General features: G+C 37.0%; 1 protein-coding gene across 1 annotated transcript in view; it reads right to left on the bottom strand.

Moving 5' to 3' along the window:
- kcnh8 (potassium voltage-gated channel, subfamily H (eag-related), member 8) overlaps window positions 1–18,549 on the bottom strand; it is a gene marked incomplete at both ends in the record, with an annotated part of 63,587 nt that overhangs the window by 36,184 nt on the left and 8,854 nt on the right. The window contains 3 exons of the mRNA XM_079258749.1: window positions 2,327–2,454; window positions 5,185–5,316; window positions 9,643–9,876. Of these exons, the coding sequence (XP_079114875.1) occupies window positions 2,327–2,454; window positions 5,185–5,316; window positions 9,643–9,876 (494 nt within the window). The remainder of the gene's footprint in view (window positions 1–2,326; window positions 2,455–5,184; window positions 5,317–9,642; window positions 9,877–18,549) is intronic.

Genomic DNA, 18,549 nt, shown 5'->3' on the forward strand with positions numbered 1-18,549 from the left:
GTTTCAGAAAATTAGAATATTGTAAAAAACTTCAGTCTTAGAAATTCATGGTGTATTCACCCTAATCAACTAATTAACTCAAAACACCTGCAAAGGTATCCTAAACCTTTAAATGGTCTCTCAGTCTGGGTCAGATGGCTACACAATCTTGGGGAAGACTGTTGACTTGACAGATGTCCAGAAAAACGATCATTGACCCTTCACAAGAAGGGAAAGCCATAAAGGTCATTTATAAAGAAGCTGGTTGTTCACAGAGAGCTGTATCCAAGCATATTAATGGAAAGTTGAGTGGAAGGAAAAGGTTCCCCAGCAAAAGGCATAACCACAGCCTTGACAGGATTGTCAAGCAACATCCATTGAAGAATTTGTGGAATTTCACAAGGAGTGGACTGAAGCTGGTCTTAGCGCATCAAGAGCCATTACACACAGACAAATACTAGAAATGGGCTACAAATCTCCCATTCCTCGTGTCAAGCCACTCCTGAACCAGAGACAACGACAGAAGCATCTCACCTGGGCAAAGAAGAAAAAGGACTAGACTGTCTCTCAGATGAAAGCAAATTATTCATTTAATTTGGAAATCAAGGTCCCAGAGTCTGGAGAGGCACAGAATCCCTGTTGCTTGAAGTCCAGTGTGAGGTTTCCACAGTCAGTGATGATTTGGGAGCCATGTCATCTGCTGGTGTTGGTCCACTGTGTTTTCTGAAGTGCACAGTCAACACAGCCATCTACCAGGAAATCTTAGAGCTCTTCATGCTTCTTTCTGCTCACAAGCTTTATGGAGACGCCAATTTAATTTTCCAGCAGGACTTGGCATCTGCCTACACTGCCAAAGGTACCAAAAGCTGCTTCAATGGTGTTACTGTGGTTGATTGGTCAGCACACTCACCTGATCTGAACCCCATAGAGAATCTGTGGGGTATTGTCAAGAGGAAGATGAGAGACACCAGACCCAACTATGTAGATGACCTGAAGGCTGCTATCAAGCAACCTGGGCTTCCATTACACCTGAGCGGTGCCACACGCTGACTGCTTCCATGCCAGGCTGTATTGATGCAGTAACTTTTGCAAACATACATACTTTTCAGCCTGACATTTCTGTTTAAAATATCCTCTCTTTTTTTTTCATTGATCTTCTGTAATATTCTAATTTTCTGAGACAATGCATTTTGGGTTTTCTTCACCTATAAGCTACAATCATCAAAATTTCAAGAAATAAAAGTTTGAAATGTTTCACTTTGTGTTATGAATCTATATTATATGGTTTTCACATTCTGAAATGAGTGACGGAAATATTTAACTTTTTCATAATAATCTGATTTTCTGAGATGTACCAGCAAATATTTGTTTGTGAGACCACACGGTTAAAAAGTACTTCGCTGCGTGTTGTGGTGTTCATCACTCCGCGTCTTTAAAACCGTGCAGTTAATGGGTGGCTCATCGTTGTTTAAGCTTTTTTCATTGTTTAAGGTCAGATGTTTTTTTGTTTTTTTTTATAGCACAAGTCTCATTAGTAGGTTGCCCAGGGAATAATAAATGTAAAAGTCCGTGGCTTAAACGTACATTTCAGCTCAATTTAGTCTTCATCTGACCGACTGTAATTCATAAACAAGAAACAACAAAAACACAAGTAGGCTAAATAAAAATGATTAAGTTTTATCTGGTTGCCTAGGAACATATAGTGAGACCACAAGTCTCATGGAGCTGGAAACAGCGCTGAAAAAACGTTAATTTTAACGGTATAGTAGGCGAAGACATACCTTTAACTGCTGGCCGACTGGCGAGCAATAATCCCTGAAAACTGACATTTTTTTTCTCATTTCCTTTCTACAGCCTACCATTTTATACCACCTTACAGATTTTACAGATTGTTTGCTTTGGTCTTCCTAAATTAACTAATAAGCCAACTCTTGCTACGGACCTCAACAGAAAAACGGGTAGCCCATAGCAACTGTTGCTATGGCTAATAAATTGGATGATTCACTTTACCGAAATAAAAATGGTATTTCTTAGTACCTGGCCCGACTTATTCTTCTACAAAAAAGTAGTAAAGTTAGGCTTGATAGCATTTTAATACATTAGATTTACTGAGTACACAGCAATCAGGAGTCTAGAAATCTTGTATAATTTGCTCATTTGTTGTTGTGGAAGAGTTTTATGCTTATGTAGTTTTATGTACTTATCGATATCACCTGCGTGTCCTTGATTTTATGCATTGTGCTTCAGTAACAGCAGTAATCTTCTTTTTCCCAGTATTATTCATTCACACTCACCCACTCTTTATCATGTTACACCCTGCCTTATTGTTTGGAGAGTGAAGTGATACCTTGTTGAGTTTGATCTTGCTCTTCTCCCTGCTGTGGAGGTGGCCAGAGATGTGGTAAAGCACAGTGCTGCTTCGCAGACGAGCCTTGCTGAATGAAGAGCCTGTTTTCAACCTGCCGCGCCGTCGCTCTGTGATAACTGCTGAGTGTCCTTTGGAAAGTGAACATCATTCAGTGTTTTTTGTGTGTGTGGACCCCAGACGAGGCAAACAGACAGGACTCATCCATAATACTGTGGAGCTTTGGGGGATGTGACATGGCAATTGCACAAAGACGGAGACATGCTTATTTTTAGATCTGATGAATTTCCCCCAGCATTTACAACCATTCTTGTGAGGGCTAAGGGAAGTACAAGTCTGGAAAGGGGAGCGAGTTGTGTATGGGGGAATGCATGTAGGGCAGGGAGGTAAGAATAGACTAATGTAAAAACAGCTGGAACAGAAGTATCGGTGGAACAGAGAAGTGAGTAAAGGACACCCATTCCTCTAGGATAACAGTAGATGAAAATAAACAGTTGACTTAAGAGACTTGGCTTTCCTCTTTGGCACACTTTGCTTACAATGCTCTGACAAAGATCTGGTGGGGTTTCCCTATAGCCACATGGAAATGCCCTACTGAGGTGCTTTTGGTCAGAAACCTTTTTATAGTTATTCTAATCGTAGGAGAATTTCACCCTCTTTTATTCTGTCTGCATAGCATAAACTTTGGGCAAACATTGTAGATTTAATGTCAAGATCTGCACCAGTATGCTATAAAGTCTGATGTGTGTCAGGTGTGTTGCAACAGTGAAACTCTCAGTTTAGTAAAACACACCAAGAAAAACTAAATAAAACATAAATGATTTTGGACATTTTCCCCATGACTGCAAGGACAGTTTGAATTCTTTGGTGTGTGGACTTCAATATGTGACACAAACCTTTTTATGGATCAACGTAACAGCGTGGAGCCTTGTCATGCACCTTTTTAATTAGTTTGTTTTTTATTTCTAGTTTAAACTTTTCACTCAACTTTAAAACTTAGTGTAAAAGCATCATATCTACTTTGGTTAAAATGAATCAGAAGAATGTAAGAATTTCATTTTCGTATATTTACTGATGTGACAACAACCATTGTCCCCTGGTCCTTTACACAAAATCAACCCCGTCATCATCAATGATTATGAAAATGTGCTTGTGTCATATTTACGTATTTCATTGGACCTGAACCAAACTAAAGTTTCAGGAATGGTTTGCTCCAGTGCAGATTTTAAACATCACTTTAATCTAAGAATTTTCAGTCCATGACTGTCTTTAGCCCAATGTAATCTTGTTTTATTCTGTTTTAGGTATTAGTGATGGTTGAACTTTGACCTTTCAGTAAATGAATGCCATTTTCCTCTGGCTGTGTTTCTAAAGTTGAGACAGAAGCATCTAATTTTCCTGTGAATTTTCTATTTGATGCTTCTATCACACCTTCCTTGGTCAACTTGTATGTTTCCCTTTTACATCTTCCCCATTTTGTTTGTATTTGCTTTGAATTTATGACACAGCTGATTGGAAAAAAGTTGCATCTTTTGCCACACTCCTGGTTTAATTACCTTCTTGAAGGAGTTTCATAATCCTGTCCCCTGACAGCTCTTTTGTTGGGTCCACATTCCCTGTCAATCAGCAAGGTGCAACACCTTATTAAGCTTTCATTTAACAGCCTAATTTTTATATTTAGCACAGTGGAAGTATTTACATTAGAAAAGCAAATTGCAAGGTCAATCCAAAACTTTTTTTCTGCTTGATTGATTTCATGTATATTTCCTGAATTTGGAAAAAAGGAAAAAAAAAAACTCTTCAAAAGGTATGTTTGAAAAGTCTCTGCATTAAAACAAAAGACCTTTGTGTCATAAAAGTGAATTTTTAAATAAAAAACAAAGAAACTGCAGGCTCAGCTTTCTGCAGGAGTTGCTACCTTTCTTGTCAGAGCAGGGTTGTTGCATCATTTCAATGTTAGGAGATATAATGTCCCTCGAAGAGTTCTCCAGTCTGAACATACATATAGTATTTATTTGTTACTGCATTACATATATGCTCAAATTTGACACTTTATTATAAATCGCTCTGTATCCATAATCCTTGTTTGCAACACCCACTATTTCACTGAGCACAAAAGCTTGCGCTTCTGATGCTCATTAGGCATATTCTTATTTTAAATAAGCTTGTCAGACTTAAACCCATTAGAGTGAAGTGTTTCTTTCTACCAGGCACCTGCAGCATCAGCTCCTTTTTTACCTTGTGAAATACAATTCATTATTTGGACAGTGTTGTTGTTGTTGTTTTTTTTTTTTTTTTTTTTTTTGCAGTAATGAGTAATTATACAAATTTCTTACTGACACTTATATGAACACCCACTGACCTTCTGTAGGATCTCTTTGACTTTCACTGAGTTGTTGGCCTTTACGTAATACTTCAGTGATACTGGCTTTGAGGTACTGTAAATTTGTAATTTCTTCTTGTTTTTATTTTTTATTTTTCACATCTAAGGAAAGAAATTATTTTCAAGGTACCCAAAGTGCTTTCCATTAAATCCATTATTCATTCACAGCCGCAGACTGATGGAAACGCAGCAGCCAATGCCAATCCACGCCAGTGACCATCAGCGAAACAGACATTCTTATTCATACAAGAGCAATGCCAACACTAGATGCAAGAAGGTGAAGTGTCTGACTGGGGAGGAGGATTTTGGTCATTGGTTGACCTGCTTTACAGCCTTAGCCATTCCTGCCCAAGTTTTAAAGTCCAAATTAAGGTTTTGTTTAGCCAGTTTGATCTGATGAATAACATGTTTTTTAATGCTCATATAAGTAAAATTCAAAATTTGCAAATGCACTTACCTTCTTTCTTGTCCTCTTGAATGGTTTTGGCTTTTGTGTCTGTGATGTCCTTAAATGAAGCCAGAAAGAGCACCACGTCACCCTTTTCATTCTTAATTGGCACAATGTCCAGGAGGCACCAGAACAGCACAGCTGAAAGACAGAAACACCCTCTTCAACATGATTAAGCACCATCTTTCATTAGCCATAATGACTCTTTAATAATACCAATCTGTGTTAAATTTACAACAATGCAAATTTACATATTGGATTTCTTACTTTTATGCTAAGCTATTTGACATATAGAGGTGAGTTGGATAGTTTTTCATGGACACAAGCCATACACCCATTTCTACTCCTAATCCTACAAATGTATCTTTCTTACAGACACAATTTCCAAAAGAATTGCTAAGAAGCATGTCACACACAAAGAAAATATCAGCCAAATACAATTTTCCTTACTATTTTGTGCTAAGTTAACAATGTGTGTGCACTTAACTTCTACAGATTCCTCAACTTAATTATTGTGCATGTCTTCAGTTTGAAGTCTCTGGGGAGAATCAGGGCCTTAAAATAGTCTCAAGCATTGTTCGCCACAGCAAGAGATGAACCCATATCTGAGATCTCCTGCTAAATGCAATGAATTGCTTTTCAGAGGACTTGCCATTCAGTATTTCTATGTATGTGCATTTTATTTAGGACCATTAGTACACCTATGACGATTATTTCATTAATTAACATAAGAAGCTGGCCTGTTTGTTGTTTTAATATCAAAAATACAGCTGGAACAAAAAAAAATGTAAAAATGTCAAGTTCACAATTAATTAATCAATTACTTTTCTGCAGATTATCTCAAACTCATATAAAAGCTTAGAACCATGAAGGAAAGCATAAGCAGTGACCTTAGAAAAGCACTTGAGGCTTTCCATCAACAATTAGTTGAACTAAAACAGAATACACTTGGTTTATATGACTTTTTTTAAAGAACAATATTCAATCCAGTCAACATATCATTTCAACAGAAAATGACTAGGGAGTTTTGTGTGTGTGTGTGTGTGTGTGTGTTTGTTTGTTTGTTTGCTAATCTGTAATACAAGAGATTCCATTTGTTACTCTTCACTAATTTGTTTTATTATTTGCAAGTAAATTACTCCTATTTCAAAATAATGCTAGCATAAAAAACATCAGCTATAAATATATTTAATATTTTATATGTAGTATCTATTTATGTGCATGGCTATTTGTATTATTTATTATTTTTTCTAACTTTTTATCCTTGGGGGTTAAGGGCCTTACTTAGGTGAACCACTGTAAGCCTCTGAGAGACCCTGAACCACACAAATTGCTTCTTAGGCTCTGAAATTTGGCAGGTCACAGCTCTTTAGTATATTTAGCTGGGTAAATGGATAGACTGATTTCCCAGTTGGGATTAATAAAGTAAAGATTACTATTATTTGATACACTTTCTAATGAGAAAAACCTTTAAAATAGAAATTAAGTTCTGCTTTTCACTGGCTTCAATCCAGTTAGCAGAAATGAATTGAGGTTTTCTCAGAGTTTCCTCCCGTCACTCCCACTCAATACATCTTCCTTGCCTGGTGATAACTCAATCACAGTGGTTTTGTCTCAGCATGTGTGTATGTGTGTGTATATCACTACACCACAAGGCAACACTATCAAGCACATGGTGTGAGAGGGAGCATTCCTGATTGCATGCATGCAGTGTTTCTTTCTCAGTAAGAGAGACGGAGGACAAACTGAGTCGATCAGCCTTGTATAGTTTCAAGACTCAGCTGAGGCAGACAGAATGAGAGGAATGATAAAATAACAAAAGGACCAGAGCAAGATGGAAGCGAACATACTGAGACGTATAGAATAACTGTCGGCAACAATGAACAATAGGGACATACTGAAATGTGAGGAGAAAATAACCATTAAGTTACTAAAACAAAGCGGATATAAATGAGAACACAAGAGAACAAAATAATGTGAAGTGTAAAAGGTAAAGTTGCACCTGCAATGGTCCTATAAAGTTGTGTACATGTAAATACTGAAATGTCTGCTGAGCTGATGACTCAAATTAAAACAAAAAAAAAAAAAAAACCCTGAGAAACACATGTACACTTTCAGTTTATTAACTTGTGCGAATGAGATTAACAGATGTTCAGGAGGCTTTTATTAAATCACAAAGTAGAATGCACTAAAATGCATTTCAGCTCTGAGGCTGAACAATATGAGTCCAAACACAACTAAAAGATAAATCTCTTAAAAAAAAAAAAAAAAAAAGAAAAACAAAAGTTGTTTCTCATTTTCACTGTGCTCCACAGTGCTCCTTTCACAATGTCATTTTTCAGAAAAAATACCTTTCACAAAGGCAAGCTTTATTTGTTTTTTAGTTTGACATTTTTGGTTAATGTGATTTGAATTTTGCTATTGATTTCTTTGCTGTTGTACTGTGGTGGGCAAAAACCTCTTGTTTTTGTTGTGTGTTATGAATCATTATTGTGCTTTCTGTTATGGGTTTTTTTTAATATTGTTGTTATTGTATCTGGAAAGTCATACCTTCCTGCTTCTTGTATTTTTTTTATATTTCACTGATATTTAATATGTTCTGTGGTTGGTTTCCTTTACTAAATGCACTGTTTGCTCTATTGTTTTGTTTTCTCTTATGTGTTTTATTTTCTGCTCTGTTGTGTCAAAGCCACTGTCAGTCCAAGATATAAGTGAACAAAGTGGCCGCTTGGGGCCCCGACGCCACAGTGCAGCTGAAATGTCAAGATATCACAAGTAAAACATGTATATACATACATACATACATGTATAAAAACATCAGAAATATGTTATTTGGTAGTTTAAATAAAGATGGTAAAATACACAAAACAAACTTCATACAATTTCTATTATGATTGTATGCCAAATAATACTGTAAAACTGGTTTAAAACTGGTTTAATATATATATATATATATATATATATATATATATATATATATATATATATATATATATATATATATATATATATATATATATATATATATATATATATATATATATATATGTAATGTATATACCTGACCAAAAACAAGGCCACGGACAAAACAAGCAGTTTACACAATATAAACACCACAAGACCTCCAAAACAACCACAGCCACACTGAATGTTCGTCAGCAGCTCGGTTATGTAGCAGAGCTCCAGCTGGACCGCAGACGATTAGCACAATCACAGGCAAGGTATATCAAAGATCCAGCGAATCGCTGGTAACTGGTTGTTACCAAACACACACAACATGTCCAAGCCTGGGCCTTCAAAATATATATTTATAGTAGCATAGGGCTGACATCATATCATGTTTCTTTTATTCTGACATCTCAGTTGTGCAATTTCTAATAAGTCAGATGCTGTAGCCTTTACCTGTATGGAGAAACAAATGGCTGTTTCTCATCAGATGAGTCAACTTCCAGAAACAAAATCTTTTCAACCAATTTGTTCATTTGATAAATATGAAAAACAGTAACTGCTCCCAGTAACCACTAACACTATGGTCAAAACCAGTTAGAAATAATTTCACTGGGAGAGATTTATTACTCACAACCAACTGCTTAGGACAAAACAGAACAAAATAACCCCATGTACAAATTGGCTGACTGGACTAAAAGGATGAATTTGGTGTAAAAAAAAAGATGACAAAAGAAAAAGAGCAATGCAAGTAGATAGTAAACCACAGATTTTTCCTCTTGGTACATGCACAGACATATTTTTCTGAACACTTTTTTCAGCTGATCCACACATCAGAACCTACTGTCACATAAACAAAATAAAATCTGTTAAATAAACGGGCCAGGGCATGCAGCTCCATATCATATCACAGAGAGAAAAGAATTCACTGATTCTTTGCTGTGCTCATTATTTTGTCTCCATTTTGCTCACTGGCCTGCTGGCTAATCAGAGAGGCACACACCAAGCGGCACACCATACCACACCACAGTTAGCTTTGGGGCTTGCTGTAACTGACAGACAGGGCTAAGTGGCTACTTGCAGACAGCTATTAAAGTTTAATGTGTCTGGGTAGGAGTTAAATAAAATGTAGAGGGCATTTCCTACTGATGGCTTTGTTTAATCACTGTTTAATGAGCATGAATCAATAAAGGAAGATTTTTATATGCTCTCTTCTCGTCATTATTAAATTATTCCATTGGTAATCTTAATGGAGCTTCCTCAGAAATAGCCACAGAGAATGCATTAATGACATTATGAAAAGAAATAAGTCCCCCTCATGATAATTGCTCTGGCCTTTGTTCCATTCCTTCATGATTAAGGAGGCACACATGACTCTGTGTTGCACAGTAAAGCAAATGTGCATGAGAAAAAAAAAAGAAAATTAAAAAAAAAAAAAAAAAAAATAGTAAAAACAAATTACAAAATAAGCAATAACTAACCATCATATAAAATTAGTGAGATATGTCTGTGTCTGCTTACCTGTCTTTGTGTAGAACATGATCTCATTATTAAACTCTTTGCGCTCTTCCAAGGCCTCGTCGATACTGAGGATGATGCTTTCACTGGTCTCAGGTCCATATAGGAACTTACAGGCACAGCTCTTCTGCATGACCTCTGTCCGAGAAAAGCCCGTAAGTTCACAGAAGCCATCAGAGCAGTAGACAATGGGAAAACCCTTTAACACCTGAGCATTGGCCAGGATAAAGTTGCTGTCTGCAAGAGGAAGAAGAGAAAAGGGTGACACATCATTTTCAAGATTATTTAAAAATGTTTAACAAACAACTGGAAAACTCATTTTCTAAATAAAGGGAGATCGCTGTTACTCTTTCACAATGACTGTTTTGAATACCTCCACCCTGCTTGAAAAAGGTAAATGTAGCAGCCTTCTGGCAATTGTGAAGGGAACGTTTGTTTTGGTAATTCTTGTTTCAGCCACAAGAGGCTAAAGTGAAACTGCTCAGTACGACAAGGAAAGTGTTTGCTCTCACGTCTTTTTCCTTGCCTCTAAAATACATAAAAATCTACTAATATTTGAAGTTTTGGAAAATTACAGACAATACAAGACACTTAGAGTGGGAGACATAGTTTTTAAACTAATGCTTTTTCAACAACCTTTCTTTATTTAATTTTTCACTACAGATTAAATACCTAGCCTAGACTGTAATCTAGCTAGCTCATCTTTAGAAACTGTGCTACCAACGCTGACCATGAGACCAGAGCTTTAACCTCTCAGCTAACTTCACAAAACAAAAATGGAAGCTTATTCAACTGGTCAAGTAGCACTACTCTAGATGCTTTAATGAATCTCTCTCAGTGGCCACCCAGGTAGAGATGTGAGATTTACAGGCTGATGGGATCTTCAGCTCGAGCCGATGAAGGCCTGTGTGGGCTGATTGAATGGAGGTCATTTACCTCGATAAGCAACTGCTTTATCTGCACTCTGAAGAGCAATAGTACCAGTGTTCAAACTTAATCCCTTGAGTCAGGAAATCACCTCTGAATACAGAAAACTCACAGTGAGAGTTGCATCAGTGTGGTGGTGCATATTGTAAAAATTCTGGTAAAGAAATGAAACAATGACAGGTAGGAAACAACTGGAGTGATAGAACAAAAGAAAAAAATCATGAATATGCTGAAGCATATCACAATTAATGACCTTATTTATGTCTGGCTCCATATATCCAGTTGTAGCAGGCCAGCTGTTTATACTTGAATCCATCTATTATGGTAAACAAATACATACACACATGTACACACACACTCTGTGCAAACAAAGTCTCACAGAGCCAAGGTTGTGCAGAGCGATGCTGAGCTGTGCTGATAGACAGCTAATGTTTCAGTACAATGCCCCTTATAAGAAATAGTGGACAATGATGGTTTGACAGATTCACACTAAGCTCTAGATGCAGATGTGTGTATTTAAGTGTACCCTGCTGTTATTTGATAAGGGGTCGACCAACACTGGCCAATGAATTATACAGTTACACAAAAACAAGAACATGTGGCATTGAGAAGTTGCACAGAAAGAACATGGATGTTTGTACAATTACAGTGATTAAACGAATTACACGCACAAAGTTACACAAACTTGTTTTTAATGATTACCTCTGACGTCTTTCAAGTCGACATGGTTCAGTTATGCTGCATTACAAAGTCAATTTTCTACACCAATAATTCCTTTTTTTCCTGCAACCTGATGTTTAATTGTTTTATGTTGCATGTCAAGCTTTGTTGGACAAAACCACCAAAGATTTGAACTGGGAATACAACAGCAGAGAGCAAAAATCTTGTATGCGCTTCTCAAGGGGAATGAGCAGCATGTTCCTTTTCATAATCCCATTCAGCAATCAGCATTTTTCTCGAGATGCAAAACATTGTGACTGGTGTCTTAACTCCCTGAGATTAATTTATGGAAAATAAAGGAGAGGACAGGTTTTATTTATTACCAAACATTGGTGTTTGTGTACAATGTGCATGTTTGGTATGTACACTGTACATGCTTGTACAACATTGGTCTTTTTCTGTAAGAATAAATCAAAGTGAATAAATCTCTCCATACTATGCTGGCTGAACTCTTATCAGATCATCATCATCATTATTTTCTTGTGGAAAAACATACTTAATGTAAAGTACTTTATAATAGTTGCGATATCAAATTTACTTTGTTTTAGCATAAATAAATAAATATTTTATCCCAATTTTAGTGATTTATTAATAAAAATTGGTGGAAACAACACTGATGATGAACAATGAGTGAAATGAAACTGAACTGAGGCCATACAGTGGTGTGGTGGTTAGCACCGCAGTTCAAACAGTGATCTTTCTGAGTGGCGTTTGCATGTTGTCACCATGCATGTGTGAGCTCTCTCTGGGTACTCCAGCTTCCTCCACCACCTAAAGACATCATGTTAGGTTAAAGCTGAGGTGTGTAATGTTGGGGAGCTATAAAGATCTGAAATGAATGTATAAACTACTATCAGGACAAATAACCACTTCACCCAGAGTAAAAAATAATGTCTAAGCAACAGTGACTAATTAAACCCCAGCTTTAATTAGTCACTGTTTTCAGTAAAACTTTCTATGTGCACCGTTCTGCCTCCTGCCCATTTGCACTGCATTTGGGTCCGAAAATCCTGTAGCCAACAGTGACATCTGAGTGAAGGTTTTAGCATTACTTATTTTTGACATCGTTGAATTTGTTGTCAAAGAAGCTGCTACAAATGCTGCAAGTTGCACAATTGGGTTTTGCTTTATGAAGTTGTTTTTTTTTTTTCACTTTTTTTCATTTATCTTAGGTCTAGTCATAACACATAACTAGTGAACGCCCACTAACTTAATGTCTTTCTGCAGCTTTATGCCCGATCATCTTGTTCATTTGTTGACATTTTTTTGCACACCTAAGTGTAAGTGACTGTGTGAATGTGTTTAGTTTGTGTCTGTTTTATTTCTTGGTAGAGTGGGGGGTCTATAGGAATGCAATGTTTCAAAGATATATTACATTCAGCCTCAATCAGAAAGCATAAATATGACAATAAATAACAATAGAAAAACAATAATGTATTCTAATCTGAGAAGAACCTATTGTCTCTTCCCAGGCCTGTTGCCACCCACCCCCCACTCACACCAATCTGTGGTGAATCCCAGTGACAGACCATCACTGGGCACAAGGTCAAGCCATCCCCACCCCATATATTTTCCCCCAGGCCTCCATCCCCACATCCACAGAAGGCTTAGACCAACTTTGTGATGTTTTAAATGTTTACTCAGAAGGGTATGAGTGTTTCTCCTAAGAGCATTTCAAAAGACGCACAGCATAGGCTATTTTATGCACCCCATTTATCTTGCCTGGCTTTGGGTGTGTGTTTTGTAATCAAATGTAACATAACTTACATTGTCACTGTGACAGTGCTTTCTATTCATGAAAGAAAAACACATAAAAACTTGTCATGCCAGCAGTAATGCACTCACTGGATGACCCCAACAGATGGTCAGAGTGTGTCTCAGCTTTGGGACTGGCTGTCAGGCGTGAGACCCCTAAGGCTTGGGGCAGGCTAAAAAAAAAATAAAAGACAGTATTGCTGGAGTCTTATAGAATCTAATAAAAGACCTGCAACTTTCGTATTAGCCTCCAGAAAACTGGTATTTACAGAGAGATACATTGTTTGACTGAGGATTTACAGTACATGAGGAAAAAGCAAAGTTTGTTGAATTTTACCAAGCTTAAGAATCAATATTTGGTATAATTTTATTCTTTAATACAGCCTGAACCATTGTAGACAAACTTTTTTGTCCATCCATCCATTTTCTTAACCACTTGGTACAATTCAGGGTCACAGAGGAAGCTGGAGCCTCTCCCAGCAGTCATTGGGCGAGAGTAGAACTTGCTTTTCATTTCCAGGAAGTTAATTCTAAGTAGTTTTAGGGATGGTTTTACAGGCTTCTTGAAAGGCTTCCCAAAGTTCTTCTTTGGATGTCAGCTGCTTTTTATTTATTTTTTTTATGAAGATGATTTCACTCTTTAATTGTTTGTTGTGCCGTTTAGCATACAGCAGCTCAGGCTTCCTGTTTCTCTTCCTTAATAAGGACTTCTTGACAGCTCCCCTTCGATGGAAACTATTTTTGATTATGCTTCAGTAAACAACTGAAGGGCAATGGGATCTTTACGGTCTTGTTTGGTTTTCATAGAATATGTTTTCCTTTTATTTTTGAAAAACTATAACTTAAAAACATCTCTTTCTGATACTGTTCATCTGCTGAAAGGGCCTGCTGCTTCCTACAACAACCATTTACCTCCAAAATTTTAAAGACACACTGCACATCAAGTAGAAATATGCCAAGGATCCAAATAGTACTCTTTTGTGTCCGTCAAACTGTGTATTATTTGATATTTTTCGTACATGTTAATAATAACTCAAAAGAATTGTGTGTTTTTGTGACAGTCTGCCAGTTTCAATTTGACAGGAAAAAACTATTCAAAATTTTGTTACATATTTAACTTTTCATTTTTCCTTTGCAAAGTTACCGGTTCTGTATTCGAATTTGCAGATGATGTTTTTAAGATATTATACTGTCTCCTCATAATGCAACACAGAAGGAATATCAAATCATGTCATGATAAGTGTCATATCACTGTATTATCATTAAGGTTGGACATTTTTAAAGAAAAGACACAAAAGCGTAAGCATCACACAGCTCCCACTCATTCTCCTGGCTTCATCTTTAGCCAAACAAATCAGCTAGCATGCCTGAGAAAATATAATGAAGTATGTCTTTGAAAGCTGGCGCTGCAAAGTGCTGGGTCAATCAGCTATTAACCTTCCAGAGAAAAAGTAGAGTGTTTAATGAGACCCCTATTGTATTCTTGTGAATACCCTTGTTTTATAGGCTACCAAATTACTGATTGCCACTGACCTACACTAAATGTCATACATGCAGGTTTCCTTTGATCAGTGTCAGAATGCTGTGATTGTGTGTCTTTTAGTGTGTGTTTACTTGTTAAATCTTCCTTGGTGCTTACCTGTTATGTCATATGTCATGCATTTCTGGTCACCCTGCCACAGAAATACTTATTTCATTCAGACATTTGTGTTTTTGACTCTGTTTTTATCAATAAAGCAGGCTATTCAAGTTAGTTCCACGAGGACTTTAACCCTGCAGACTTCCAGTGTTTCCCTGCTTCAACACATCTATCTTAAATTAATGAGTTATTGTGCAAAACTTGACAGGATGTTGGATTTCCTTTTGACTTCGTTCAGACAAGTGGACAAAAAGAAAAAAAATTCTGTTGGATAATAAATTCACAATCATTTATTATATATAACATATCCTCTATATATTTAAATACAGATGATGAACCAAAGTTTTGAAGTCCTGTGAAAACCTTTAACACCCTGTAAAAGCTTACCTACCTTATACACCTGTTTAGCCATGTTCTCTTTGTCACAGACGCCATTTCCTATTTTTCATCTTTTCTTTTTTAAGCAAGCCCTGAAGCTGCTGCTGAAGCTGTTTTGAGCTTTCCAAACCTACAGCCGGACTCCACTGCTCACCAGCATCCTATCTCACTGGTTCTCTCATTGCTCCTGAAATAACAGCCTGTGGATTTTCTGAAATTCAAAACAAGAAAAATATACAACCCAAATGTTTTGATATGGCTATAATAGCCGTTATTTCCCATTGTTTATACTATGATGCTGATGATTGCTGCCATGGTGTTTAAAAAAGCATACACAAGAAAAAAACATCCATAATATTTCTATTGATTTTCTAATGTAAAATCTCTGCAAACATGACATAATAAAAACTTTCCTTGATGGGATTATCCTGTGCTGACATTCCTTCTTCAAATGCGGTATCAGCATCTACTGCTGCAACGGGTTGTCCTGAGTGTTGCAGTGTCGTTTTATTAACCTTTATCCTAGTTTTTTTTTTTAATTTTGTCCTTGATATGAAATTTCCTCATCTATCTTTACCCCTCCTTACCGCTGTCCTATTTTCCCTTTCTCCCTCCCTCGCTCTTTTGCTTCTGCCCCAGCACTATGTCCCACCTTACCTCCTCACATCTACACATTTTTGTACTTTTGATCTTTTACTTCCCTCCCAACACTGCCCCTCAACTATATACCACTCCATCTGTCCAGATATCTATCCCTCGTCTATCAATCCTCTCTCCCTCCTCACTTTCTCCCCAGCTGTTCTTAACGTTCCTCCTACCATTTTGGAGCTCTCAGTATAATTACTCTTCATCTCTTTCTACCCTTGAACTTAAACCAGACTTCCTCCTTTCCCCAGATCCATTTATTTCCTTTACTCTTCACACACATTCACCTTCTTCTCCTCCCACCACATCTACAAAAACACCACCTGACAATGTACTTTTATCTTTCCTCTAAACCCTGAACTGCTGCTACAGGGAAATTATGTTTCCATTTTAGATTTCATCCCCCTTCCATGTTCTCCTTGTTCTTTCCTGCAATTCATTGTCACTTTTTTCTTCTGTCCTTCCCTATTCTTTCCTCCCCCCTCCGTTGTTTTCCATTTTTGTATCTGTCCATTCAGATTTTTTGGGACTAATTGCTCCACTGTAGAAGCTCGTAGATCATCTCAACTTGTGCTCACACTACTGCATGACAGCTGCTGGAAAAACTCTGCAGGAACACAGAGAATAGAGGGAGGAGGAAATACCAGGACAAAAGAAGAGAGCAGGCGGGTGTAAGAAGAAAGAGGAAAGAATGAAGAGAGCAAGATAAGCAAAATAAAGATGTTAAATGGGCCTTACATTGTCATCAAAGCTGGCTGCAGTACCTGGAATCTGAAAAAAAATATTTGTAAAATACCTATGAGATATCAACAAAACAAATTATCAAATCTAGTTGTAACATCAAAACTCCAGTGCAAGGTTGTCAATAGCCTCCACTCTGAAAGAAACAGAGATTTTTCATATTTACTTATCATGTGTGCATAATTTGCAATAGACTGTTTAGTTAAACACTCAAAATGCATCCTTATGAATTAAGCGTTCAACATTGTCATTGCTTCCGATCAAGGAGTTTTCTGTTTTTATCCTCTTAATTAGGTAGCCAGTACTGTCAAAAAACTGATGTTGTCAATGTTTACAGATCCTTCGTCTACATAAATACCTCAACAGAAATGTTAGAAATTATTCAGTGCAGTTAAAAATCTATTACGTAACTTGAGGAGAGTAGGACTCTAAAGTACAAATAGTCAAACAAGAGAGATTTTTGCACTTATGTATTGTTTCTCTCTGGCTTCCTTCCACTGTCTAAAGGTGTAGGTTGGAAATATTTTAGGTTGATTGGTAATTATAAATTTATTATGTTGGAGTGAGTGTAGATCTACCTGTCTACAGCCATTTGACAAACCTTCTTATACAATTCAATTTACATGTGATAAGTGATAAATTGCATGAGTGTGAGAATACACGTTTAATCTTATATGTCTTTGTGTTGAGGATTGGAAATGGGCACCACTGCTGTATATGTAAATATGCACTGCCCACATACTAAATGTAAACATTTTCTGGCAATTAATGAAAACAATAAGAAATTCAATTGCAGTGTTCTGCACAATTAGTTAAACATTTTAGATACATCAGATTTAGCTATTTGGTTGTTTTTAATTTAGCGTCATGATGTTGGAGACTTGTGTGGTAAGAATGTTGCTCAAAAGGACTGTTTGTCTGCCACAGAGCATTATTTTTTCCAATTCAGACAGAAATTCTTTTTTGCAGCTTCTGATCTGCTCACATCTATCTCCTACATGCACCTGCTTCATGAAATAGACGTGCAACAGCTCCTCTCACAAATGCAATTTTTGAATGTTTGGCCACATTCACTTCCTGAAACACCTCAAGGGTTATTTAAGGCACAACAACCATTTTTATGATGGGTGACCAAGCACAGGTAAGCAACGGACACATAGAAAGAGCAAAATGAAGTAAGGAAGAAAAACCATCAGAACTACACAGCAGGACAAGAAGGAGATAAATGGCAAAACAGATGAGAAAATGAGACATGAGGGTGATGTGGACAAGAAAGGGGAGGAGAAGGGAGAGGTTGAGAAATATACCAAGGCAGACAGATGAGGGTATTAGGGGCAGAGGGTGAGGGGGTGATGTGACAATCTGTAAGCAAGCGACATGGAGCTGTGAGAGATGTAATGATGAAAGATGAAGATGGTGTGTGGTAAGAAGTGGCAGGTAAATGCAAAGAAGGAAGCAAAGACCTTTACACCTTTTTGCCTGAATTCATGCATGCCTGTAAGACACCACTACAAAGCAGTTACATAACAACAGAAAAGTCACTCTACAGTTGCCACAGTAACCACTGACACACACCATGGCAACCAAGTTTTGCTGTAGTTTCTTTTGGATACAGAACAAAGTCAAAGCACAGAGTTATGAGATTAATGTCACATTATTCTGTCTCTCAGTCTTGTCAACAAATTCTTGTTTGACCAGCAAGTATTTTTCACTTTATCTAAAGGTTAACACACACACACACTTTCCATATGCGCATATATACAGTACATTTACAAACAAACCTACACAACCATACACAGGTAATTCTTTCACACTATGTAAATAAAAAAGAGAAAATCATTTAACAATTCTCTGCTTTAATCACCACCACAACTCTTCATCATCTAATCCCCCCAGGCTCTGACCAAATGAAACATTACACCAACTAATAAATTCTTTTCATTTACAGGCTTTACTCCTTTTTTTCCCTCCGATGCTCATCTTTCTCAAAACCTTCCCTCTGCACTGCCTATAAATGTCTTTCATTTGCCTTCCCTCTCTTTGTCATAGTAACCAGCATAATCTAAAAATGGATGAATTTGCCCAGACTCTCTCTGGTGAAACCC

This window comes from Telmatherina bonti, assembly GCF_933228915.1.
Source record: "Telmatherina bonti genome assembly, chromosome: 19".
Lineage (NCBI taxonomy): Eukaryota > Metazoa > Chordata > Actinopteri > Atheriniformes > Telmatherinidae > Telmatherina > Telmatherina bonti.